Source organism: Salvelinus alpinus, chromosome 7 (genome assembly GCF_045679555.1).
Source record: "Salvelinus alpinus chromosome 7, SLU_Salpinus.1, whole genome shotgun sequence".
NCBI lineage: Eukaryota > Metazoa > Chordata > Actinopteri > Salmoniformes > Salmonidae > Salvelinus > Salvelinus alpinus.
The window spans coordinates 71,395,883-71,423,825 of NC_092092.1; the positions used below are offsets into that span (position 1 = coordinate 71,395,883).

The following is a 27,943-nucleotide window of genomic DNA, read 5'->3' on the forward strand; positions in this document are numbered from 1 at the left end:
TTATGAACAAAATCTTTATTCATGAGTATACTAGCAATTTCTAGATGTTGGATTGAAAATATTTCATCTTAACCGGTGTTTGATCCATAAACTTGTTTGCACATGAATTAAGTTGAAATATATTGATAATGAATAAACTGAACCTCGTCATTTTAGATTAGTTGATCTGGTCTTGACATGCTCTGTAAGTTTGTACATTTTTAATAAACATTATTTGGTCTCTAGGTTTGTGGTCTGATTAACATACTTCTCTTAGTAAACAGAAACACCTTTGTTGCTCCACAAGGAATCTTCCAGTGGATTTGGATGTTGGCAGAAGTAGGAATTGTTCTGAATATATATTTGTAAAACAGTTCACACCCTTTCGCATAACACTTTTTTTGTCATGGTTTTATTTTGGGAATTGTTCATTATACACAAGATTCCATCTCTATAAAACAACGCATCTGATTTCACTGGACTTACCTCCCTCGCCACCCACAACATATTTAAAAATCACAGAGCACAGTTCATCTGACCACCTAACCCCAGTAAACAATGCTGCCATCAAACAGAACCTTCTCTTTCCCTTGACCCACCCAACACTACCAATCTGACAAGATAGTTGATGGGCAGAATTATCTTGCACTATATGATTTGATTTTAAATAGCTAAGTGACTCCATAAATATATAGGAGGAGGAAGCTACAGGTAAAATTGCATGTTAACACCATCCATGCTGAATATGAAGGATTCAAGTCAGTCAACCCACCACCACTAATGATAACTGATTGGCTCCGAGGGGATGTAGGCCAGGTGTATATTATTCATCTGCGTACAGTGAGGTACCTTTAATCAACAGAGACACGTTCAGTTGGCAAACAAATATAGAAATATCATGAATAGACTTGACATGATCCCTTATTCTATGTGAGAGGAATGTTTGTTCTACATAACATATTTCTATCAGACTGTTCCACAACGTTGTGCCCTGCTGAACGTGTCCCAGCATTACCCTTCAGGGAAGTACCGTATGCCGTCTGGTGGGTCACTCATATACAGACCCATGCATGCAGACTATCAGTCTTAATTCTGCAGTGTGACTGACAGCTTATCTAAAACATTCATAACCCATTTATGCGTATATGTGAACATTCAGCATATACACATTTTATGTCAATATAATAATAAAAAAACATTTTCAGACAAATGCATCAACTATGTACATTTCTTTACATCTTTGTTTTTATATAAAAACAATATTTGCGTTGTAATGTGAATGCAATGTTTAAACCCCGTAATAGTCTGGATGAGACATGTCTCAGCCTCTGGTGCTCTGATCCCCTCAGCCAATGAGCAGCTTGCACAGTCGTCAAGTTCACAGTGTCTCTTCTTCAATCTTTTTTTCATTATGGAATGTTGAACCTTCCATACATTCCACCCTCTCTGTGGGAGTCAGGGGAAAGTCATCATAGCACTCTCTGCGTCGCTTCCTGTCTTCCGCCAGCCCTCCTCTTCCTTCCAGTCAGTCCAGTTTCCGAGCACCCAGTTTGAGAGGACCCTTCGCTGCCTTGCGTTCTGCCCGTTTGGCCTCCAGTTCTTTCCTCCTCTCCTCACGTTTCTTCTTGGCCAGCTCTGCCTTGCTTAGGCCTGCTTAGGAAACAAAAAGACAGACAGCTGTTATCATTTGACTTGAGCCTTATAACATGAACAGCATCTCATTAAAAGGACTCCCTGGTTTCAGATCATTGAGAGAGATGGAGTATAGAGAAGTTAGAGCAGGTTGAGACTCACCTTGACTTCCGTCCACAGACTCCCAGCTCTCCTCGGCTCCCCAGTCTCCAGCAGGCTCTGCATTCCAGCCATCACCAGCCTAGCATGAACCAGAAAACACATGCACAGCGCACATTAAAACATGCATTGTCCTTCCATTTCCACCTCAAATGTTCCCCACTCAACATCAACTTTTACCTCCACTTTGACAAGCCTGTTTGTCAGTTCTTCAAAACACAAAGCCTACTCCTGTCAAATGTTTATTTATAAAGCCCCCCCCTCTCCTCACCGTAGCAATGGGGGTGGGCATTGCTCTCTGAGACACGTTGGCAAGGAAGTCCGTCTGCGTGGCTCCCTTACTGTCCCAGTCATACTCGCTGGCTAACCGAACCCCCTCCGGCAGAGCAGCACTCTTAGTGGCCGGAGCAGTCGTTCCCTCCTCCTCCCAGTCATTGCCCCACGCCTCCTCTCCTGGTGAACTCTGACCCTGGCCGTCAGCCTCCTTCTCATTGGACCAGCTGTCGTCGGCATCCCAGCCCGAGCTGCTCCAATCAGAGCTCTGCTTTTTCACTGCATCAGAAGTTGCTAGACCCACCTGGATGGAATCGGAGACAGCAATGAATGAATATTCCCCATGAAGTTTCAGCATGCACACGGTTTTAAATCATGGACCATTGTTCAGTAGGTTGGAACTTTCAAGAAATTGCAGACAGGAATGTATTTACAAATTAGTCATTTAGCAGATGCTCTTATCCAGAGAGAAGACAGCTAGGTGAGACAACCACATCTCTGTCATAGTAAGTACATTTTTCCTCAATTAAGTATATATCATCAAAGCCAGAGCTAGTAAGATAAGACAAGTGTGAGTGTTAGTTACTTTACAGAAATAGCATGACTATGCAATGTGCCATTATCTTTGACTCTATTCAAACATTCTGCCTCCCTGAAAACCAGATACGTACTCCTCTTACACTGGCCTTCTTTTTGACAGAAGACATTCCTGACCAATCAGAAGAGTTCCAGTCATCTGGGTCTGCTGCCTGTACCTTCTCTGGGTCCTGCGGGGGGAGAGAGAGCGAGAGTAGTTGAATGAGTTAACTGATAAAATAGAACATGCCTCTCCAATACAAACATCACTGTTTCCCATGTTCCGTGACAGTTGACGTCCCAAACTGTCGAATCCCACCCCAAAACCATTCCATGCCAATTACCTCCAAACTTCCCCAGTCCTCGTCATCCCACCGGTCTCCGATTGGCTCCTCGTTCTTTTCGGTCACCTTAGGAGAGTCTGATTGGGTAGCAAGGCCAGAAGCAATGGGTAGAGTCATGGAGGCCGGCGGTGGTTTAACTTCAGAGCCTGGAGGAATGAGTAGAACGGTGAGGTGAAAGGTGGATGTAAATAGAGGATGCCATTAACTGATGGATACAGCTATGTTTCTATGGGGGATGCCACCCTTGTGTATAGAATGACCAAAAATCGAATCAAATTTTATTTGTCACAATACAACTGTGAAATTACTTACAAGCCCTTAACCAACAATGCAGTTAAGAAAATATTTACTAATATAAACTAAAGTAAAATACATTTAAAAAAGTTAGAATAAAACAACAATAACTATATACAGGGGGTACCGGGTCAATGTGCGGGGGTACAGGTTAGGCGAGGTAATTTGTACATGTAGGTAGCGGTAAATCGACTACGCATAGATAATAAACAGCGAGTAGCAGCAGTGTAAAAACAAGGGAGGGGGGGGGGGGGGTCAATGCAAATAGTCTGGGTGGCCATTTGATTAACAGTCTTATGGCTTGGGGATTGAAGTTGTTAAGAAGCCTTTTGGACCTAAACTTGGCGCTCCGGTACCGCTTGCCGTGCAGTAGCAGAGAGAACAGTCTACGACTTAGGTGACTGGAGTCTGACAATTCTTTGGTCCTTCCTCTGACCCCGCCTAGTATATAGGTCCTGGATGGCAGGAAGCTTGATGTACTGGGCTGTAGGCACTACTCTCTGTAGCGCCTTACGGTCGGATGCTGAGCAGTTGCCATATCAGGAAGTGATGCAACCAGTCAGGATGCTCTCGATGGTGCAGCTGTATAACATTGAGGATCTGGGGACCCATGCCAAATCAAACAGAAACATATTTAAGATCTGAGTAATCCTGCAAATAAGTCAGTTCCTTACCCCCGGGTACTTCATCTATCACAGGGCTCCCGGCGCAAGGAGATGCAGTACCACCACCAACAGGGGTGTTCTCGGCCGGGCTGCCCCCCTCTGCCCCCGGGCCGGTCCGGATGAGCTTGGAGGTCAGAGAGGACACCCCCGTCACTGCCCAGCCTGCCCAACTGGCCGCTGCCCCAGCCGGCTGGGCTGATGACATCACATCCTTTTCTAGGTTGAGAAGGAGATAAGTAATATTAGACACTCAAAGGCTGCAAAAAGATTCCTTATAAGGGATAGTTTGTGATTTTGGCAATGAAGGAAGTTACAGGTATACCACATGACCAAGAGTGTGGACAGCTGCTCGTCAAACATCTCATTCCAAAATCATGGGCATTAATATGGAGTTGATCCCCCTACTATAACAGCCTCCACTCTTCTGGGAAGGCTTTCCACTAGATGTTGGAACATTGCTGCGGGGACTTGCTATCAGCCACAAGAGCATTAGTGAGGTCGGGCACTGATGTTGGGCGATTAGGCCTGGCTCGTAGTCAGCGTTCCAATTCATCCCAAAGGTGTTCGATGGGGTTGAGATCAAGGCAGTCAATTTCTTCCACACCGATCTCGACAAACCATTTCTGTATGGACCTCCCTTTGTGCATGGGGGCATTGTCATTCTGAAACATGAAAGGACCTTCCCCAAACTTGCCACCCAGTTGGAAGCAGAAAATTGTCTAGAATGTTGTATGCTGTGGCGCCAAGAATTCACTTCACTGGAACTAAGGGTTCTAGCCCGAACCATGAAAAACAGCCCCAGACCATTATTCCTCCTCCACCAAACTTTACAGTTGGCACTAGGTAGCGTTCTCCTGGCATCCGCCAAACCCAGACTCATCCATCGGACTGCCAGATGGTGAAGCGTGATTCATCACTCCAGAGAATGCGCTTCCACTGCTCCAGAGTCCAATGACGGCGAGCTTTACACCACTCCAGTCGCCGCTTGGCATTGCGCATGGTGATCTTAAGCTTGTGTGCGGCTGCTCAGCCATTTGAAACCAATTTCATGAAGCTCCTAGACGTTTCCACTTCACAATAACAGCACTTACAGTTGATCGGGCAGCTCTAGCAGGGCAGAAATTTGACGAACTGACTTGTAGGAAAGGTGGCATCCTATGATGGTGCCACGTTGAAGTCACTGAGCTCTTCAATAAGGCCATTCTACTGCCAATGTTTGTCTATGGAGATCGCATGGCTGTGTGCTCGATTTTAAAACACCTGTCAGCAACAGGTGTAGCTGAAATAGTCAAATCCACTAATTTGAAGGGGTGTCCACATACTTTTGTGTGTGTGTGTGTGTGTGTGTTATATATTTATATAGTGTAGTTTTGCGAGCAAATGATACCGAGTTTAGCGCAATGACTGGAAGTCTTTGGGTACAGCTAACGCTAGTTAGCATTGGGCTCACAAAACTACCTCTAACTTCCTTCATACTGGACACAGAAACATTTTTATCCACGAGATCATCGGACTCTGGGGAAGCAGATAAAGGACTTCATTGCCAAAATCCCGTACTATCCCTTTAATGTGAGATCAGTGCTTGAGGCTTTGTTGTCTTTGGCGACCTGGAGGTTTGCGATTGTGTACAGACCTATTTCAGCCAGCTTGGTTGGATCTTCAGAAACAGTCTCCAGCTTCGTCAAGAAACTCTTTATGGCTTTAAATGCCTGAGGGACAGAAAAAAAACATGTGTTTCACAAGCTAGGTTTCTATCCAATTGGCAACAAATTTTCATGCGAATATATATATATATATAAATACAAAAATAACAAAACATTTTAATTAAATCAATAAATTTAAAAATAAATAAAGGCATTAAATACAATTATGCGCATTTTCTCACCATCAAATTTACTTGTGATCAAAAGTCTGTGTGATGACGTAGCGCACATAAAAATAACTTTTGCGTTTAATTCACATAAAAATACAAAGTTAAAATGGATTTCCATCGCAATCAACTCCACTGATGGTTTCGTCACCAGAAATGTTGCGCTATATAGCTAAATATACCCACTCTGGTGTTGGCACTGCGCTCTAGCAAACAGCTTGCAGACACAGTGCATGTATAGCCTACATGATGACATTATTATGGACAAAGGAGCAAAATAATTTTTGGCTTGTCAAATGGAAGCCAAGCATCGATCATGTCACCAGAATAAGACCCTGGATATTTATTGGAAAGGAACATCAAGCTCATCACCTTGTACTGTCACCACCCTGTGAAGTTCATCATTATTTATTTCATCTGTAGCCTAACAAACTGCATGCTTTCTCCAGTTGTAGTGGGAGAACCACACCACAGGTCATCACATGACTCAAAGTTTACTTCCATATGTTGGTTATTATATCAATATTTGCGCATAAAAGCGTTTCCACCGCCATTTCTCGCATAATACATTTTACAGACACAAAAAGATCCCACCTTGTCTAGCGTATTTTGTTTTTTCGACATTTGGAAAGTTTACTGCCCGTCGTGGCATTTTTTATACTTCACGCGCATAAAAAGGTTGGATGGAACCTTCTTACAGATGGAATGTTGCAATGTGAAATGAGAGAGTAGGTAAACATAGATTTTCATATGCAGATGGAGTGTTCAGGGTGAAATATATATATATTTTTTATACTTTGTTTTTATTGTAGGAACACAAAGAAAGTACAAATAAAGTAAAATAAAAGAACAACAAAAAAGATCTGGCAGTTACAGTGAACTTCATACCTTCATCATCATATCAGTTACATTGGCATCTTTGAATTAGACCTTTTCCAAGTACGAAAACCATTTTCTTGAGGTCTTTCTTGACCTCTCTCCTGTTGAGTTCTTAAAGCAAAGGTCATACGCTCCATGTGGTGTATTTCTTCTACAATGTCTATCCATTGTGTCACTGTGGGAGGGTCTTTTGGTATTTCACCCAAGTACAAAGAAATGAATGTTTGTTCTATGTCAAATCCCATTATTTTTCCAATGTTAGATCTTATTTCTCCCCAGTAAGTTGATTGCGGGGCAGGACCAAAAGATATGAGAGTGGTCCGCCCTCAATAGACCGCATTCTCTCCAACAAGGGTGTAGTGAGCCAGTCTGTTTTGATTTCAGTTTAGGTGTTATGAGGAAACGTATAACATTCTTCCAACAGGATTCTCTCCATGATCTTGAGTTGGTGGAGCTTTGTTGAGTCTCTAATATGTTCAACCATGTTTCATCAGTTATTTCAATGTTAAGTTCCTCCTCCCATTTATTTTTAATATAGTTTGTAGAATGTTTCTTTGAGGATTGAATACCCAAGTAGAGATTTTATATCGTTTTTTTGTTACTCCCCAAGTTGTGTGCGTTAGTGAATACTTGGATTAATTTTGGAGGTGCTCGAGGGTCAGTCACTTTTATCTCCCTTAAGAAATAGTGTCGGACTTGTAGGTTTCTGTAAAAATCTTGTTTATCCAAGCCATGTTTTTTACTTAAGTCTTGGAAGTTATCTAGGTTCCCATTCCTTATAATTGTACTGAATGATGTGATGCCTTTCTGCGTCCATTGTTTAAATCTGCTGTCCTGAGTTGCAGGGATGAAGCTGGGGTCGTATGCGGGCCAACTCAGCAGTTTGATCTCTCTGTCTAAATTATTTTGCTTAACTACCCTAAACCATGTCTTCAGAGAGAAATTAATCCACTGATTTTGTCTATTGTATATTTCTTTTACCATGTCCTTTTTTCCCAAAACTGACTGTATGGGTATCTCTGTCAAAGTAGTCTCGATGTCTTTCCATTTGGATTCGTATTCTGAATTGCACCAACAAACCAGAGGTCTCAATTGGGCTGACACATAATAATCGTTTAGGTTTGGTAAGGCCATACCCCCACAGTTTTTTGGTAATTGTAATGTTGTATATCTGGTCTCTTACTGTTCCAGATAAACCTTGATATCCGTTTATCCCATTCCCTAAACTGTTTAGGTGGGATTTCTATGGGCAGTGATTGGAACAAATACAGTAACCTCGGCAGGATGTTCATTTTGATTGTTTCAATTCTACTACTAAGATCTAAGGGAAGTGAATTCCACCTGTCTATCACCTGTTGATGTGATCGTGATTCATGCAATAAAGTTTGGGTGTATCTTTTGGTAGATATACTCCAAGATATTTAATGGATGAAGAGGTCCAGGTGAAGTTATACCTACTCTTCAGCTCTTCCTGTGGGGTATCATTATATACTAGGGCTTGGGTCTTGTGTACGTTAAGCACATACCCTGAATATGTTCCAAATGTTTGTAGAACATCCATCAATCTAGGTACACTTGAGCCTGGGTCTTTAAGGAATAACAGAACGTCATCAGCATACATGCATATCTTATGTTCACTGTCTTATTGTTATTCCCTCTAAGGTTGAGTCCTGTCTTATTGCCTGTGCTAATGGTTCGAGGTACAAGAATAGCGTGGGTGAAAGATTACAGCCTTGTCTTGCCCCTCGCTCTAATTTTATCGTTCGTGTCAAATGTCCATTTATCTTTATTCTAGCGGTCGGACATGAATACAGTGTTTTGATGCACTGTATCACTTCTTTGTTGAAACCAAATCTTTCCATAACTTGGAATAGGTAATCCCATCCGACTGAATCAAATGCTTTTTCTGCATCTAGACTGATTAATATTGCACTTGTCTTATTCTGAGTAATGTGGTCCATGACATGTAGTGTTCTCCTTATATTGTCCTGTGTCTGCCTATTTTGTATGAAACCAGTTTGATCTCCATCAATCAATTCTGGGATTATGTTCTCCATTCTTTTGGCTATTATTGATGCATATAGTTTATAATCGGTGTTAAGAATTGCGATAGGTCTATATGAACTGCATTCTTTCTTATCTTTACCTTCTTTTGGGATTACAGATATGATGGCCTCTCTCCATGACGGTGGGAGACCCCCCTCCCTCAGAGTCCAGTTAAAACAGGCCTTAAGTAGAAGTGCTAATTGTTCTCTGAAGGTCTTGAACCATTCTGAAGGGAAGCCATCAGTGCCTGGAGACTTGACTTTTTGTTGAGATATTGCTTTATTAATTTCTTCGGTGGATATTTCTAAAGTTAGTCTATCGTTTTGCTCTGTCCCAATTGAGGGGAGATCAAGTGAGTTCAAAAAGTGCTCTATTGTCTGTGCATCTGCCTTCTCTGGTTGCTTGTACAGATTTGTGTAATATGATTCAAATGCATTCTGTATTTCATCTAATTTGCATGTTATTTTGAAAATGGTATTCTGTGCTTGTTGTTTCCTGAGTCTCCATGCTAGTAATTTGGTTGCTTTTGAGCCTGCTTCATAATATCGTTGTTGTTTCAGGAACCTAAGCTTTTTCTCTACTTCTTCTCTATAAATCTGGTCAATTTCCTGTTTTACCTTTTGAATCTCTCGTAATATAAGAGGGTCTTTGTATTGACTATGAGATCGTTCTAAGTGTCTTAGGGTTTCCTGTAATTTCAGCAGTTTCTGTGCTTTAATCTTTTTCTTGAGAGATGATGTGGCTATGATCTTTCCTCTAATAACCACCTTAGCTGCATCCCACAATATAACAGGAGATACTTCCCCATTATCATTATTCTCCAGATAGATGTTCAATTCTGTCTTTATTGATTCCTTGAATGCTGGATCATTCAGCATGCTTGTATTAAGTCTCCATATAGTATTTCTTGGTTTGCTATCAAGGTGTAGAGTGAGGTAAACTCCATTATGATCTGATAAGTCGCTCTGCCCGATCCTACAATCCTTAAGCCTGTGTCTATCTGCACTGTACATAAAAAAGTAGTCTAACCTGGAGTATTCAGTGTGGCGGGCTGAGTAAAAAGTATATTCCTTATCGGTCTTGTGGGTGTCACGCCATACATCGAGCAGTCCTAGACCCTGCAGTATCCTATTGATCTTTTTGGCAACTAGGCTCATTTTCCTATTTTGATTTGTGCTGTCCAGTTTTGAGTTTAGAATTGTGTTAAAATCCCCTCCACAGATAAGAGTGCCAGTGGTTTCTGTGGCAATTAAATCAAACACCTTCCCGTAGAAGACCATCTCAATCCCTGGGGGTGCGTATACATTATTTAATGTAACTTCCTTGTTATCCAGTTTACATTTAACAAGTATAAATCTACCCTCCTTGTCTTTTATTTCTGACAAACTCAAAATTAACTGAATTTGGGATCAAGATTGCAACTCCCCTTCTACCCATTTTGTAAGAAAAAAAAAAAGTGTTCCTATATCCCATTTTCTTGAGTTTCTCGTGTTCAGGTGTGGATAAGTGAGTTTCCTGCCAGAATAGTATGTCACCTCTCTCCCGTTTCATCTTTGCTATTACCTTACTTCTCTTGATGGCACTCCCCAGTCCGTTTACATTGAGACTTATGACCTTCAATTCCCGATGATGCATCGATATAAATAAAAACCTGTGCACCATATCTGCCTGCTTATCATGAACCTAAAAATGAATGAAAAATCAAGAACGATAATAAAGTAAACCAAAGTGGGAAAATACTTTGGTATTTGGACTCCCATGTCAGAGGACTGTCTCTTGCCTCTGGGGTTTGAGGGGATGAGCCTGTCCGCAGGATGGGCCCCTCGCTCAGATATGAAAATGCGTGACGTAGTCACAAACAAGACCTGGTGGAACCGAAAATAATAAGGCCGCCTATTTCGTCGCTTATACACATTGGTTAATTACAAGTTAAAACTATAATCGGTCATGCGTGCATATCACGCATGACCTCCCCTTGATATGCCCTTCTGTCGCCCCGTTGTCAATGTGTCATTAATCCTTAGCTAATATATATATGTTATTAACGTGACGCTACTTAATGTATTCATAAAGAAGACATGCTTTTGGCTACTCACCCTTGTTCAGCATTGGGGGAAAATAGGGGAGATATTTTATCTATTGCAATGTCAACCGTAACAACCCAAAGTCTTAACAGCTGCGGTAACTATTAATTATGTTCAATCCGATTCAGTGTCTTACATCTTCCCGTTGGAAATGCCTGAGTCTCTCTCGGATGTGAACGTCCTCTCGCCGAGATGCTTTCCCTCTTTCTCCATGACCCTGCTTGTCGACAACGATCCATGGGAGAGCCTGCTCGAGTCTTTCCGCTAGTGATGTCGCCTTTCTCCTGGCGGTATACTCCACTGGGAAGCCCCTTGACTTCAGGTCCTCAGCCGCCTCGTCTGCATGCTCGTATGTAACCGGGCCATTTTTCAGAAATACCTGCATTTTTGCCGGGTATGGTGTTTGGAAGCAAATACCCTTCTCTTTAAGTGCTTTCTTAATGGGGGTGTATTCTTTCCTTCTTTTCAGTATCTCTCCCGCGTAGTCATGATCAAAGAACACTCGTTGGCCTTGGAAGTTAACAGGCTTTTTCCAGGTAGCATGTAAGACTTTCTCTTTGACTGAGAATTTTAGGAACCGTACTACTATGGATCTTGGTGGGGCGCCGCTGGGGGGTTTGAGGCCAGAGCTCGGTGTGCTCTCTCCATTACCAGGTCAGTGCTGTCTTCAAGTATGTCCTTGAATAGACCCTCCACCAAGTTGGGCACAGAGTCTTTTTCTGCGCCCTCTACTACGTTATAAAGTCTAATGTTGTTTCGACGTGAGAAACCTTCGAGTTCTGTCACTTTTGCCTGTAGTGCGTGTTGGCTTTTCAGTGACTGTTCAAGTATTTCCTTGACTGCGAAGTTCCATGTGTCCGTTTCTCCAATGCGCTGTTCTGCGTCCCCCATTCTTGTAGATATGCTGTGAAGTTCTAATTTGTTTTCTTCCAGTTTCTGGTTAATGTCCTTCCTGAACTCATTTAGTTATTTTCTTACATCTTCTCGAAGGTCGTCTCGTAAGCCTGTGAGCGCCTCGCGCAATTTCTCCTTCATCACCTCACGAAATGAGGGTTCTTTTGCTGCTGCTATCTTATTTGCGCTAGCATTAGCCATTTCGGGTTCATCAACGATTATATCTTCTGCTGTCTTGTTGTTGTAGCTCCGCGACCTTTTCCTATTTTCCCCTTTTCCATTTTGCGTAAGTTATTATAATGCTCAGAGTAAATACTTGAATTTGGGGGGGGGAATTACCCAACCGATGTGCAGTACGAAAAACTAGGCAGCCATTTCCTAAGTTGCGTCACCGGAAGCTCCAGGGTGAAATATTTCTAAACCTAATGCAAGCTAAATGTACTAGTGCAGTTATTTCAATGTGTAAGGTGTTTGTAGTGCTTCTCACCTGATCTCTAACGTTCTTGTCAGGGTCAACAGTGAGGGTACAGAGTGTTGGTAGTACCCGTGCTGCACTCTCTGTCACACTGTAGTAGTTGTGGGTCGCTGCAAAGCCCAGAACCCCGGCCGCCCGAGAGGCGGGAAAGGGGTCCTTAGTGGCCCGAGAGAACGCCGAGATCAACACTCGTTGCCGTGTCTGTGGAGGAAAGGAGAGAGGTATGAATAAGAGCACGAACGAGGGGGGAGAGTGAGAGCGAGAAAGGTGGAGACGGGAAGAGAAAGGGGGAGAGGGAGAGAGAGAGCAAGCTTTTACTATCTCATGCTGGAATATACAAGGCCTGAGGTCATCTGCCTTTGGACTAAAGAGCAAGAACCTAGACTTCAAGTAAATTGGAAATACAGACATTGTCATCCCACAAGAAACATGGTATAGAGGAGACGGACTCACGCGTTGCCCTCTAGGTTATAGAGAGCTGGTAGTCCCATCCACCAAACTACCAGGTGTGAAACAGGGAAGAGACTCAAGGGGTATGCTAATTTGGTAGAGCAGACCTATCCCACTCTATTCAATTATTCAAAACAGGAACAAATTAATAAGGAAATGATCTCAACAGAGAAAAATGTCCTCGTGTGTGCTACCTATATCCCCCCTACAGTATCCATGTACTTTAACGATGACAGCTTCGCCATCCTAGAGGGGAGATCAACAATTTCCAGGCTCAGGGACATGTACTGGTCTGTGGCGAACTACATGCCAGAACACAACACTCTCAGCACACAGGGGGACAAACACCTACCTGGAGGTGACAGCATTCCCTCCCTGATATGCCCCCCTAGACACAACTATGACAAATATGGGTCACAACTCCTGGAGCTCTGTCGCACGCTGGGTCTGTACATAGTCAATGGTAGGCTTCAAGGGGACTTCTATGGTAGGTACACCTATAGCTCATCTCTTGGAAGTAGTAGTGTAGATGACTTTATCACTGACCTCAACACAGAGTCTCTCAGAGTGTTCACAGTCAGCCCACTGACACCCCTTCTCATGCTTTTTTGAATATAAAAAAAGCTTGACTCTGGCATGAGGGTCTGCTATACAAATTGATGGAAAGCAGTGTTGGGGGAAAAACAAAAGACTTTATAAAAAACATGTACATAACAAGTGTGCAGTTAAAATTGGCAAAAAAACTAACATTTATTTCCACAGGGCCGTGGGTTGAGACAGGGAGTGAGCTTGAACCCCACTGTCTTCAACATACTGTACAGTTGAAGTCGTACGTTTACATACACCTTAGCCAAATACATTTAAACTCAGTTTCACAATTCCTGACATTTAATCCTAGTAAAAATTCCCTGTCTTAGGTCAGTTAGGATCATCACTATTTTAAGAATGTGAAATGTCAGACAAATAGTAGAGAGAATGTTTTATTTCAGCTTTTATTTCTTTCATCACATTCCCAGTGGGTCAGAGGTTAACATACACTCAATTAGTATTTGGTAGCATTGCCTTTAAATTGTTTAACTTGGGTCAAACGTTCCTGGTAGCCTTCCACAAGCTTCCCACAATAAGTTGGGTGAATTTTGTCCCAATCCTCCTGACAGAGCTGGTGTAACTGAGTCAGGTTTGTAGGCCTCCTTGCTCGCACACGCTTTTTAAGTTCTGCCCACAAATGTTCTATAGGATTGAAGTCAGGACGTTGTGATGCCCACTCCATTACCTTGACTTTGTTGTCCTTAAGCCGTTTTGCCACATTTACATTACATTTAAGTCATTTAGCAGACGCTCTTATCCAGAGCGACTTACAAGTTGGTGCATTCACCGCCACAACTTTGGAAGTATGCTTGGGGTCAATGTCCATTTAGAAGACCCATTTGCGACCAAGCTTTAACTTCCTGACTGATGTCTGAGATGTTGCTTCAATATATCCACATAATTTTCCTACTTCATGATGCCATCTATTTTGTGAAGTGCACCAGCACCCCCACAACATGATGCTGCCACCCCCGTGCTTCACGGTTGGGATGGTGGTCTTTGGCTTGCAAGCCTCCCCTTTTTTCCTCCAAACATAACGATGGTCATTATGGCCAAACAGGTCTATTTTTGTTTCATCAGACCAGAGGACATTTCTCCAAAAAGTACGATCTTTGTCCCTATGTGTAGTTGCAAACCGTAGGCTGGCTTTTTTAATGGCGGTTTTGGAGCAGTGGCTTCTTCCTTGCTGAGCGGCCTTTCAGGTTATGTCAATATAGGACACGTTTTACTGTGGATATAAATACTTTTGTACTGGTTTCCTCCAGCATCTTCACAAAGTCCTTCGCTGTTATTCTGGGATTGATTTGCACTTTTCGCATCAAAGTACGTTCATCTCTAGGAGACAGAACGCATCTCCTTCCTGAGCGGTATGACGGCTACGTGGTCCCATGGTGTTTATACTTGCATACTATTGTTTGTACAGATGAATGTGGCACCTTCAGGCATTTGGAAATTGCTCCCAAGGATGAACCAGACTTGTGGAGGTCTACAATTTTCTTTTCTGAGGTCTCGGCTGAGTTTGAAGGTAGGCCTTGAAATACATCCACAGGTACACCTCCAATTGATTCAAATTATGTCAATTAGCCTATCAGAAGCTTCTAAAGCCATGTCATAATTTTCTGGAATTTTCCAAGCTGTTTAAAGGCACAGTCAACTTAGTGTATATAAAGTTCTGACGCACTGGAATTGTGATACAGTGAATTATAAGTGAAATAATCCGTCTGTAAACAATTGTTGTAAAAATGACTTGTCATGCACAAAGTAGATGTCCTAAACGACCTGCCAAAACTATAGTTTGTTAACATGACATTTGTGGAGTGGTTGAAAAACGAGTTTTAATGACTCCAACATAAATGTATGTAAACTTCCGACTTCAACTGTATATATCAACTAATTGGCGGGGGCACTAGAACAGTCTACAGCCCCCACCCTCACACTTCTAGAATCTGAATCCACATCACCAACGAACTATCATGGTCCAAACACACCAAGACAGTCGAGAAGAGGGCACGACACCACCTTTACCCCCTCAAGAGACTGAAAAGATTTGGCATGGGTCCCCAGATCCTCAAACGGTTCTACAACTGCAACATCGAGAGCATCCTGACCGGTTGCATCTCTGCCTGGTATGGCAATTGCTCGGCATCTAACCGAAAGGCGCTACAAAAGGTAGTGCATACGGCCCAGTACATCACTGGGGCCAAGCTTCATGCCATCCAGGACCTATATACTAGGTGGTCAGAGGAAAGCCCAAAAAATTGTCCAGAGACTCCAGTCACCCAAGTCAGATTGTTTTCTCTCCTACTGCACGGCAAGGGGTGCTGGAGCGCCAAATTTAGGACCAAAAGGCTCCTTAACTTCTTATGGCTGCAGAGCAGTATTGAGTAGCTTGGATGAAAGGTGCACAGAGGTGCCCAGAGTAAACGGCCTGCTCCTCAGTCATAGTTGCTAATATTTGCATATTATTAGTAGTATTGGATAGAAAACTCTGAAATTTCTAAAACTGTTTGAATTATGTCTGTGAGTATAACAGAACTCATATGGCAGGCAATAACCTGAGAAGTTCCACTTCCTGTTTGGATTTTTTCTGAGGTGACAGATTTTCAACCAAACTCTCATTGAAATTACAGCGAGATATTGATGAGTTTTCACTTCCTACGGCTTCCACTAGATGTCAACAGTCAATAGAACTTTGTCTGATGACTCTAATGTGAAGGGGGGCCGAAGGAGACAGGAATTAGTCACCACAGCTGACCATGCTTTGACCATGCGCGTTCACGTGATAGGCAGCTCCGTTCCATCGCTCAACTGAAGTCAATCTAATTCTCCGGTTGGAACGTTATTCAAGATGTATGTTAACAACATTCTAAAGATTGATTCAGTACATCGTTTGACATGTTTCTACTGACTGTTATGGAACTTTTGGACATTTCGTCACGTTATAGTGGACGCGCTTTGTGACTTTGGAATTGTTTACCAAACGCGCTAACCAAAGGAGCTAATTGGACATAAATAACGGACATTATTGAACAAATCAAGCATTTATTGTGGACCTGGGATTCCTAGGACTGCATTCTGATGAAGTTCCTCAAAGGTAAGGAAACATTTATCATGTATTTTCTGGTTTCTGTTGACTCCAACATGGCGGCTAATTTGGCTATTGTTCTGAGCGCCGTCTCAGATTATTGCATGATTTGCTTTTTCCGTAAAGTGTTTTTGAAATCTGACACAGCGGTTGCATTAAGGAGAGGTATATCTATAATTCCATGTGTATAACTTGTATTATCATCTACATTTATGATGAGTATTTCTGTTGAAACGATGTGGCTATGCAAAATCACTTGATGTTTTTGGAACTAGTGAATGTAACGCGCCAATGTAAACTCAGATTTTTTTATATAAATATGAACTTTATCAAACAAAACATGCATGTATTGTGGAACATGAAGTCCTATGAGTGTCATTTGATGAAGATCATCAAAGGTTAGTGATTCATTTTATCTCTATTTCTGCTTTTTGTGACTGCTATATTTCGCTGGAAAAATGGCTGTGCTTATTGTGGTTTGGTGGTGACCTAACATAATCGTTTGTGGTGCTTCCGCTGAAAAGCATATTTGAAATCAGACACTTGTGGGATTAACAACAAGATTACCTTTAAAATGATATAAAACACATGTATGTTTGAGGAATTTTAATTATGACATTTCTGTTGTTTGAATTTGGCGCCCTGCACTTTCACTGGCTGTTGTCATATCGATCCCGTTAGCGGGATGCAGCCATAAGAAGTTTTAACAGCTTCTACCCCCAAGCCATAAGACTGCTGAACAATGACTCAAATGGCCACCGGACTATTTACATTGACACCACCACCCTCCCCCTCCATTTGTTTTGTACACTGCTGCTACTCACTATTTATTACTATCTATGCATAGTCACTTCACCCCTACCTACATGTACAAATGACCTCTAACCTGTACCCCCGCTCATTGACTCGGTACACCTTGTATATAGCCTTGATATTGTGTTACTTTAGTTTATTTGGTAAATATTTTCTTAACTCGTTCTTGAACTGCACTGTTGGTTAAGGGCTTGTAAGCATTTCACAGTAAGGTCTACACTTGTATTTGGCGCATGTGACAAATAAAGTTTGATATTTTTATTTATTTAATGTCAAATGTCTTATTTGCTGATGATCTGGTGCTTCTGTCCCCAACCAAGGAGGGCCTACAGCAGCACCTAGATCTTCTGCACAGATTGTGTCAGACCTAGGCCCTGACAGTAAATCTCAGTAAGACAAAAATAATGGTGTTCCAAAAAAGGTCAAATTCCATCTAGACACAGTTGCGCTAGAGCACACAAAACACTATCTACCTCGGCCTTAATATCAGCACCACAGATAACTTCCACTAAGCTGTGAACAATCTGAGAGACAAGGCATGAGGGGCCTTCTCCGCCATCAAAAGGAACATCAAATTCAACATCCCAATTAAGATCTGGCTAAAAATACATGAATTAGTTACCATTGCCATTTATGGTTGTGAGGTCTGGGGTCTGCTCACCAACCACAAAACGGGGACAAACACCAATTGAGACTCTGCATGCAGAACTCTGCAAAAACATCTGTGTACAACGTAAAACACCAAATAATGCACGCAGAACAGAACTAGGCAGATACCCACTAATTATCCAAATCCAGAAATTCTACAACCATCTAAAAGGAAGCGATTCCCAAACCTTCCACACAGTGCATTTGGAAAGTATTCAGACACCTTGACTTTTACCGCATTGTTACTTTACAGATTTATTCTAAAATTGATTAAATATTTTTTCCCCCTCAATCTACACACAATACTCCATAATGACAAAGCAAAAACAGGTTTTTAGAAATGTTTGCAAATGTATTAAAAAATACATTTACATAAGTATTCTGACCCTTTACTCAGTACTTTGTTGAGGCACCTTTAGCACCGATTACAGCCTCGCGTCTTCTTGGGTATGATGCTACAATCTTGGGATACCTGTGTTTGGGGAGTTTCTCCTATTCTTCTATGCAGATCCTCTAAAGCTCTGTCAGGCTGGATAGGGAGTGACTCTTCCTCTTCCTGCAGAGCTATTTTCAGTTCTCTCCAGAAATGTTCAATCAAGTTCAAGTCCGGGCTCTGGCTGGGCCACTCAAGGACATTCCGAGACTTGTCCCAAAGCCACTCCTGCATTGTCTTGGCTGTGTGCTTACGGTCATTGTCCTGTTGGAAGGTGAACCTTTGCCCCAGTCTGAGGTCCTGTGCACGTTTTTATAAAGTATCTCTGTACTTTGCTCCATACATCTTTCCCTTGATCCTGACTAGCTGCCCAGTCCCTTCTGCTGAAAGACATCCCCACAGCATGATGCTGCCTTCACCGTAGAGAAGGTATTGGCCAAGTGGTGAGCGGTGCCTGGATTCCTCCAGACGTGACGCTTGGCATTCAGGCCAAAGAGTTCAATCTGGGTTTCATCAGACCAGAGAATCTGGCAAACTCCAAGTGGGATGTCATGTGCCTTTTACTGAAGAGTGGCTTCAGTCTGGCCACTCTACCATAAAGGCCTGATTGGTGGAGTGCTGCTGAGATGGGAGAACCTTCCAGAAGGGCAACCATCTCCACAGAGGAACTCTAGAGCTCTGTCAGAGTGACCATTGGGTTCTCAGTCACCTCCCTGACCAAGGCCCTTCTCCCCTGATTTCTCACTTTGAGACTGATCTAGGAAGAGTCTTGGTGGTTCTAAACTTCTTCCATTTAAGAATGATGGAGGCCACTGTGTTCTCGGGGACCTTCAATGCTACAGAAATGTTTTGGTATCCTTCCCCAGATCTGTGCCTCGACACAATCCTGTCTCGGAGCTCTACGGACAATTCCTACGACCTCATGGCTTGGTTTTTGCTCTGACATGCACTCTAAAACAATGCACCCTAAATAAAAATCCTGGCCTTTTGTGGCCAGTGGCCGTAGTGCCCTTCTCCCTGAGCGCTCCATCACGTGGTTGGGTCTTTCTCACAGGCTACAAGTGAAGACAGACACATCAGGAACACAACTGTGCATGTCCTTATCGAATTACAAGGTGCATATTGAAGATTTTGGAAGAACTGTCCACATTTACTTTTCGTCAGCCAACAGATGAGTAGACCTAACGAACAGTTTAACAGCAAAAGCACTAGCCTATGTCAATCTACTATCCTCCATAGTACAAAGGTCGACCTATTCTATTCTGAGCGATAAATAAATATTCCAAACAGTCTGGGACAGTTGTGGGATGCGATAGATCCAAAATTATTACAACCACTAGCATAAAAAAATTATGTTTACGCAATGTGGCTGACGCAACAGATCTGAATGTTAATCTTAAAATGTTGAAACTATTCTAATATTTCTTCACATTATAAGAGCAGCAATGCACATATGGTAGTAGTCTATAAGTGCAAATGTTCAATTAGCGGAAAACACCATGATCAACAGTGACTTTCAAATGTGATTATGCATGTAATGCTTTTATTATAAAGGTGCATTTTTATGGTGAAAATCCATCTTCCCCAAACTTGAAACTCACGAGCTGCTTATGTTAGGCTCTACACCCCTTGTAAAGCGGATTAATGTTCTTAATTTTAAGAAGTTATTTGGCCACTTTAGTTGTGATACAAACATATTGGCCTATGGGCTAGGCTACACGAGGTGTGCGACTACGTTTCGAAAAAGTCGCAAAAAAAGGCTTGGTTTCTTATGCTGGGCATCATTCACAAGTGATATATAATTCACAAGTGATAGGCTATATATTCTTGATTTAATCTTGTCTTTACATACACTAAATAATATGTGTGTGAAATTAACTTGGATTTGAATGGATCATTATCCTGCACAACAGGGGCAGCTGAAAAAATACATGTCATTTATGCATTTAAATAGCGAATGGAGGACGCTTTTCCCGTGGTTTATTTTCATGCCAGCCTGGTTGGTTATATTTACAACAGGAGTATAGCCTATGTGCTTAATATTAGGAAAGCTGATGAATAAATATAGTAGGCCTAGCCTATAGAAAGCTGATCCTCTTGTTACTAGAGGCCATCACTCTCGTTTTCTCACGCAATTGCATAGCCTATTGAAATGTTGCGCAACAAATCAAATCACATTTTGTTGGCCACATATATATTAGCAGATGTTAATGCGAGTGTAGCGAAATGATTGTGCTTCTAGTTCCGACAGTGCAGTAATATCTAACAAGTAATCTAACAATTTCCCAACAACTACCTAATACACACAAATCTAAAAAGTGGTGAATGAGAATATGTACATATAATTATATGGATGAGCGATGGCCGAACGGCATAGGCAAAGTGCAATAGATGGTATAAAATACAGTATATACATATGATATGAGTAATCTAAGATATGTAAACATTATTAAAGTGGCATTGTTTAAAGTGACTAGTGATCCATTTATTAAAGTGGCCAGTGATTGGGTCTCAATGCAGGCAGCAGCCTCTCTGTGCTAGTGATGGCTATTTAACAGTCTGATGGCCTTGAGATAGAAGCTGTTTTTCAGTCTCTCGGCCCCAGCTTTGATGCACCTGTACTGACCTCGCCTTATGGATGGTAGTGGTGTGAACAGGCAGTGGCTCGGGTGGTTGTTGTCCTTGATCTTTTTAGCATTCCTGTGACATCGGGTGATGTAGGTGTCATGGAGAGCAGGTAGTTTGCGTCCGGTGATGCATTGTGCAGACCGCACCACCCTCTGGAGAGCCTTGCGGTTGAGGGCGGTGCAGTTGCCAAACCAGGCGGTGATACAGCCTGACAGGATGCTCTCGATTGTGCATCTGTAAAAGTTAGTCAGGGTTTTGGGTGACAAGGCAAATGTATTCAGCCTCCTGAGGTTGAAGAGGCTCTGTTGCGCCTTCTTCACCACACTGTCTGTGTAGGTGGACCATTTCAGTTTAACTGTGATGTGTACGCCGAGGAACTTAAAACTTTCCACCTTCTCCACTGCTGTCTCATCGATGTGGATAGGAGGGTTCTCGCTCTGCTGTTTCCTGAAGTCCATGATCATCTCCTTTGTTTTGTTGACGTTGAGTGGAGGTTGTTTTCCTGACACCACACTCCGAGTGCCCTCACCTCCTCCCTGTAGGCCGTCTTGTCGTTGTTGGTAATCAAGCCCACTACTGTTGTGTCATCTGCAAACTTGATGATTGAGTTGGAGGCGTGCGTGGCCAAGTAGTCATGAGTGAACTGGGAGTACAAGAGGGGGCTGAGCATGCACCCTTGTGGGGGCCCAGTGTTGAGGGTCAGCGAAGTGGAGATGTTGTTTCCTACCTTCACCACCTGGGGGAGGCCCGTCAGAAAGTCCAGGACCCAATTGCACAGGGTGGGGTTGAGACCCAGGGCCTCCAGCTTGATGATAAGCTTGGAGGGCACTATGGTGTTGAATGCTGAGCTGTAGTCAATGAACAGCATTCTTACATAGGTATTCCTCATCCAGATGGGATAGGGCAGTGTGCAGTGTGATGGCGATTGCATTGTCTGTGGACCTGTTGGGGCGGTATGCAAACTGAAGTGGGTCTAGGGTGGCCGGTAAGGTGGAGGTGATATGATCCTTGACTAGTCTCAAAGCACTTCATGATGACAGAAGTGAGTGCTACAGGGCGGTAGTCATTTAGTTCAGTTATCTTTGCCTTCTTGGGTACAGGAACAATGGTGGACATCTTGAAGCATGTGAGGACAGCAGACTGGGATAGGGAGCGATTGAATATGTCCGTATACACACCAGCCATCTGGTCTGCGCATGCTCTGAGGACGTGGCTAGGGATGCCACCTGGGCCAGCAGCCTTGCGAGGGTTAACACGTTTAAAGGTTTTACTCACGTCGGCCACGGAGAAGGAGCGCAGTCCTTATTAGCGGGCCGCGACAGTGGCACTGTGTTATCATCAAAGTGGCCAAAGAAGGTGTTAAGTTTGTCTGGAAGCGTGACGTCGGTGTCCATGACGTGGCTGGTTTTCTTTTTGTAGTCTGTGATTTCCTGTAGACCCTGCCACATACGTCTCGTGTCTGAGCCGTTGAAATGCGACTCCACTTTGTCCCTGTACCGGCATTTAGCTTGTTTGATTGCCTTGTGGAGGGAATAACTACACTGTTTATATTCAGCCATATTCCCAGTCCTCTTTCCATGGTTAAATGCGATGGTTCGCACTTTCAGTTTTGTGCGAATGCTGCCATCCATCCACGGTTTCTGGTTAGGGTAGGTTTTAATAGTCACAATCTCCAATGCACTTCTTTATAAACTCACTCACCGAGTCTGCGAATAGATCGATGTTGTTCTCTGAGGCTGACCGGAACATATCCCAGCCCGCGTGATCAAAACAACATGAGCTCTCATGAAGTGTTTGATTAATCACTCTGACATCAATGCAAATGTAGTCGAAAATCTAGAGGGACAATAGAGTGCTGAATACCAGGCAGTTAGCAAGTTTGGTAGGCTACCAATGACCATCAGCAGCATCAGAGCTTGGAGAAGTCTAATTACCGTGACTAAACGGTCACGTGGAATTTGACTGCCTTCATGACTCGTGACTGCCTGTGTGGCGGTAATACGGTCACCGCAACAGCCCTAGTCCTGGGGCTCTGTTCACAAACAGACCCCACAGAGCCCCAGGACAGCAACACAATTAGAACCAACCAAATCATAACAAAGAAATTATTCCTTGACACAAAAATCAGAGCAAACTAGAATCCTATTTGGCCCTAAACAGATAGTACACAGTGGCAGAATACCTGACCACTGTGACTGACCGGAACTTAATGAAGGACAGCTTTGACTATGTACAGACTAGATTCCGTGAGCATAGCCTTGTAGGCAGACCTGGCTCTCAAGAGAAGACAGGCTATGTGGAAACTGAGCTGCACTTCCTAACCTCCTGCCAAATGTATGACCATATTAGATACATATTTCCCTCAGATTACACAGACCCACACATTTTAAAACAAATCAAATTTCGATAAATCATATCTATTGGGTGAAATACCATAGTGTGCCATCACAGCAGCAAGATTTGTTGCCACAAGAAAAGGACAACCAGTGAAGAACAAACACCATTGTAAATACAACCCATTCTATCTATAGATCTATGGAGAGAGAGAGAGAGAGAGAGAGAAAGCAGGTGAGTTACCCCAGCGTTGAGGTAGGGGGCGATCTTTCCCAGGCACACGGTGGTGTTGCAGCGGATTGGTCCCTGCTCATCTCTCGCCTGCAGCCGTGCAAAGTGCCTCATCAGCTCCTGATTCAGATTACTCTCATTCAGCTTGGGGGCCAGCAGCAGCATGGACTGGGAGGAGAGAAAAGAAAGAGGCATCAAAACCATTTAACAACAAGAACAGACCTTTGAGAACACCATTATCCACAGGGAAGGTACACTTTCAGTTACACTTGAATAAAGAAGTGAAGCCACCTGGTCTTGTGAGGATAAGTCTGACAGAGTTGGTGAGCCAGTTATACCTTGACAGTTTGTTCTCTGATGGCTGGGTTTGTGTCTGTGAAACCGTGAACGACATGAGGGAAGATCTGTGAGTTCACCGCTGCATCGTTTAGATACTGAACAAACTGCTCCATCTGAAGGAAAGAGAGATGAGGACGGGGTTGGAAAGAGGAATAAAACAAGGGTTCTGCAGCAAACACTCATTCTGGTGTAATGGCTGCCTCTGTACTCTGATGTGTGGTACACTGTACCTGCTGAAGCAGTCGTATCCTCATGGCCCGGTCTGTAGAAGAGAACATCTTCACAATGACAGGAATGATCTTCTGCTGGTACTCCTCTGCAGACAGGAACTTCCCCACCTGACAGAGACAGAAAGAAAGAGACATGGAAAAAGGAATGACTTTCTGCCCTCTCGGGATCCTGAAGTGGGTTAGTGGTCTGTTGATATCCCCTTGGTGGTGTGGGGGTCTGCGCTTTGGATAAGTGGGTGGGGTTATATTCTGCCTGGTTGGATGGGTATCTGTTGTGTCAACTACTGATGTAAAAAAAGGCTTTACAAAATACATTTGATTGATTTGAGGGTGGGAGATGATTAGTTGCCAAAAGCATGTTTCCTCATGAAGAAATGCCTTTAAAAGCCGTTTAATGATTATGCTTTATATAGATATGACATAGTTTTCCCACTTCTGCATAAAAGAGAGGAGCAATTAAATGCCAGGCCGGTGATCTATTCTCCTATCTGAATCCCTCCTCTCTGCCTCCACAGCACACATACCTTAAACAGAGGTGTGAGGACGACAGCACCGGCATTGCCAAACTCAAAGGCAGTGAGTAGCTGTGGCAGCACTTTGTGCTTACAGAAGTCCTCTGGGAATGAGTCCAGGTTCTCACTCAGGTCCTGAAAGAACTGCTGCTTCTCTGCTGGGTCTTTGATCTGGATCAGATTGAATAGATAAAACATTTTATTCAGTGAAATCTATCTTATTGGTAAGTCAACACATTTCAATGAGAGCTGTGTCATCTTTAATGTGTAAAGCTTTTTCTATATTGGACTAGTTGGACTAGTAACCGAAAGGTTGCAAGTTCAAATCCCCGTACTGACAAGGTACAAATCTGTCATTCTGCCCCTGAACAGGCAGTTAACCCACTGTTCCTAGGCCGTCATTGAAAATAAGAATTTATTAATTAACTGACTTGCTTAGTTAAATAAAAGGTAAAAGAAAAAATAAAAGAAATAAAGAATATTGGGATGGGGGTCAGGAATCACACCTGGATCTCCTCTAGGAAAAGGTTGCTCTCAACGAAGCTGTTGCTAAGGAATCCTCCAGGAGCTCTGCAGTTTTGCAGGAAGCGGGCTGGGTTAGGCCGGGCCCTGGCATTGGCCCCCACCAGCTCACAGTAGTGTGGCACCAATGCTTTAGGGATCTGAGGGACAACATTTCACATCACTTCCAATTAATTCATGACCTTTGATTTTTTTTGACAGGAGGACATTAGAATCACTAGGATTTTCTTAAAATGTGTGATGCTCTGGTAAAATGTTAGAAGGTAAAGGGTGGGGGAGGAGGGTACCTTTCCGAGGGAGCGTAGAGAGGAGGCTCGGGGAAGTGGACCATTGAACACTTCCCAGATCAGACAGCCCAGCCGCCACACATCCCCAGCCCTTGAGGACAGAGAGATGGACTCAGACAATACAAATATGAAGTATCTTCAGACTACATCAAGCATTGAACTAAAACCTTTGTATGTGAGATCCCAGGAAGACAATTTTTCATGAAATCAGTCTTTCATTCTTAACTTATTCTCTGTCCGCCTCACCATTTCTCTCCACTGTTTGGTGATTCAGGGGCGTCGTATTTGTCCATGTCAGGGTGAACAGCTTTGGCGGAGGGTAGTGATGTGGAGGCGTCCCCGTTCTCTGGGGTCATGTGGTCCAGACCGCCAAGCTTCCATTCTCCAGCTCGGTCCACAAACACAGCCCAGATACCCAGGTTGTTGTGGAGGAGGTGGCAGTCATTCACCAGGAAACTAAGGGCTTTCTACAGGGGGGAAATAGAGTGTGTGAGAGATAATCAAATAATTCCCCATAACAATGGACTAATTATTTGCCTGAATTTGATTTGGTATAGATTGATATGTAATAAACATGATTTTAAGTGTGGGAAGACTCAGACAGATACATTCGTTTGAGGAAAGTTAGTCCAGAATCATCTGTTGTAACTGAGTACTGATGCTCTACCTTTGACCTGTTTAACTGCCAGCATCAAATGTCTGACCGTGTTGTATGGTTAAAGTTAGACGCCATTCTGGTGTATCTGTGAACCTGTTTAACTCTGTAGCAGTTAATGTGACTTCCTACGAGCCTTTCGGGCTGGTGTTTAGAGAACATTCAGTACTGTGTGATTAATATACAAGTGCCTTCTTAGACAAGATGGAGTCATCTTTCCATTGAGTAAGAGATTGATAGAGAGGAAGGAAGGAGGATAATGGAGTAGAGGTGGAAGAGGATTGATAAAGGACAAGCAGCACTCAACATAAAAAAACACATCAGGAAATCAGAGCACTCATCTCCCCTCCAGTGTACTGACCACAGTCTGATGCAGGCCCCAGGACACCTCCAGCTCCCCAGAGCCCCCCCTCTCTGACTGGGCCTTCAGGTGGGCTGCCAGGGGGGTGACCTGCTCTGTGACCAGGTACAGGCTCTTCTCTGTCTGCAAGGCACCAGAAAGAGACAACATTAATGCATTCACAATGACATTGTTAAAATGTGCATTAGTCTTTTAAGTATGGTTCTATTATACAGTTAGTACACTAACGACTAGCACACTAGCTACTGTTTCTCTCTAGAAGAGAGACAGGGGAACTAACTGATTCAGTCCTTGATACTCACCACACTCTGCATGAAAAACAATTACAAGAAAAACAAATACAGAAGACTGAGAAAATGGTGACAGAATGATTGTTGTACAATACTGTTGTTGGTCTTTTAAATATCAACTAAATTGTGATGTTATTTGCATTTGGTGTGAAACACACAGACACACACCTCCAATCCATCTACATAGGCCAGGATGTTGGGATGTCGGAGGGTCTTCATACGTTTGAACGCTGCCTTGGCTAGCTGGGTCTGTTCCTCTGTCCCTGTTGACACCTCGTACACAAACACCGATAGTGGTTCCCCACCCGTCTAAGGAGATGTCAAAATGTGACAATGTCATGATCCATCATTAGTATGAGAAGAGATGTTATCGAGGTTTAGCGGTGATGTTATTGTGATTTAAGGGAGATTAAGTTACAGTCTCCCTGGTGAGGCCAGACCTCAATCACAGGAGTGGTGTTGTTCGATCCTGAACCTTGCAATAAGGGTTGTTGTCATGTCACCATACAATTTGTCTCAGTCAACTAGCTACACAAGTACGTCAAAGGTTCCACCATTGCATCTGCATGGCATTGAACAATAAGTAAAAGGAAAAAACAATGCTAAGCGGAACCTTTGACAAATTAGCCGATAACGTTAGTAGTTAGCTAACTAGCTAAGTTACCAGGCAGAACAAGAATGACAGTGTGCTAACGACATCGTTATTTGTCATGACAGTTTGTCGAAATACATTTTGCATGAGCATGTAACGTTAACTAGCTCGTTATAGGTGACACCAGTGGCTAGATAGCTAACGTTAGCTAGCTAATAACTGTAGCAGAGATTGACGTGGCGATAATACGTGTCCCTGCATAAACAAAACATAGCTAACATTAACTATGCTAGCCTACAAGTAACGTTCGCTAACTGTGCTGTTTTAACTAGGCGATAAATATCCGGACAACACCATCTATATATTAGACATACATCGTGATAATCATGTATGGCAATTTAACATTCAATTTCATCCCATAAAAAGGAATGGTGTCCTGCCTTGAACTCAGTCATAGCTAGCTAGCGAGGCCTTGCCTTGTATCAGCTAGCTAGCAAGCTAACAAGACATCTGTCAAATATATGTCTGCCCCCACTATTGTATTTACCTTTCGCTTGCCTCGATGCAGTGTCCATATTCCGGACGTGTCTTGAGTGTCCGGTAAAATTTCATAATTAAAGTCTTTGACTGGATCCCGAGCGAAAAAGGACCACATCGCTCCTACATCAAGCAAACAACTACGTAGCTATGGCGAACCGCAGCCTGCTAGCAGGCTAGCTACTCCGGATAGATCAGATCCTTCCCTGTCGTTGATTCCACCACTTGGGGGGGGGGG

At 43.1% G+C, this 27,943-nt stretch overlaps 1 protein-coding gene across 4 annotated transcripts; it reads right to left on the bottom strand.

Annotated features, from left to right (window-relative positions):
* LOC139581596 (N-terminal kinase-like protein) lies at positions 1-27,943 on the bottom strand. Of its 4 annotated transcripts, none has more exons than XM_071411530.1 (18): positions 27,716-27,943; positions 26,745-26,885; positions 26,287-26,409; positions 25,517-25,737; positions 25,271-25,361; positions 24,968-25,123; positions 24,474-24,632; positions 23,950-24,057; positions 23,719-23,832; positions 23,393-23,548; positions 12,183-12,371; positions 5,556-5,631; positions 3,932-4,138; positions 2,964-3,109; positions 2,724-2,810; positions 2,042-2,347; positions 1,774-1,852; positions 1-1,629 (listed from the first exon to the last, which is right to left on the bottom strand). In XM_071411530.1, the coding sequence occupies exons 1-18, from the start codon at positions 27,821-27,823 to the stop codon at positions 1,505-1,507; spliced, it is 2,592 nt and encodes an 863-aa protein (XP_071267631.1). In that variant the 5' UTR covers positions 27,824-27,943; the 3' UTR covers positions 1-1,504. The 4 variants fall into 4 exon arrangements, with proteins under 4 accessions (XP_071267631.1, XP_071267630.1, XP_071267629.1 ...); XM_071411529.1 differs by having other exon boundaries at positions 1-1,632; XM_071411528.1 differs by having other exon boundaries at positions 2,715-2,810.

Coding starts and splice junctions, on each gene's coding strand:
- LOC139581596 (XM_071411527.1), bottom strand. CDS start 27,823: ATGTGGTCCTTTTTCGCTCGGGATCCAGTCAAAGACTTTAATTATGAA. Junction 5,632..12,182: donor ACAAGAACGTTAGAGATCAG/GTGAGAAGCACT, acceptor TCTGTCCCTCAG/GCATTTAAAGCCATAAAGAG. Junction 4,139..5,555: donor AACCAAGCTGGCTGAAATAG/GTCTGTACACAA, acceptor TTCTCAACCTAG/AAAAGGATGTGATGTCATCA.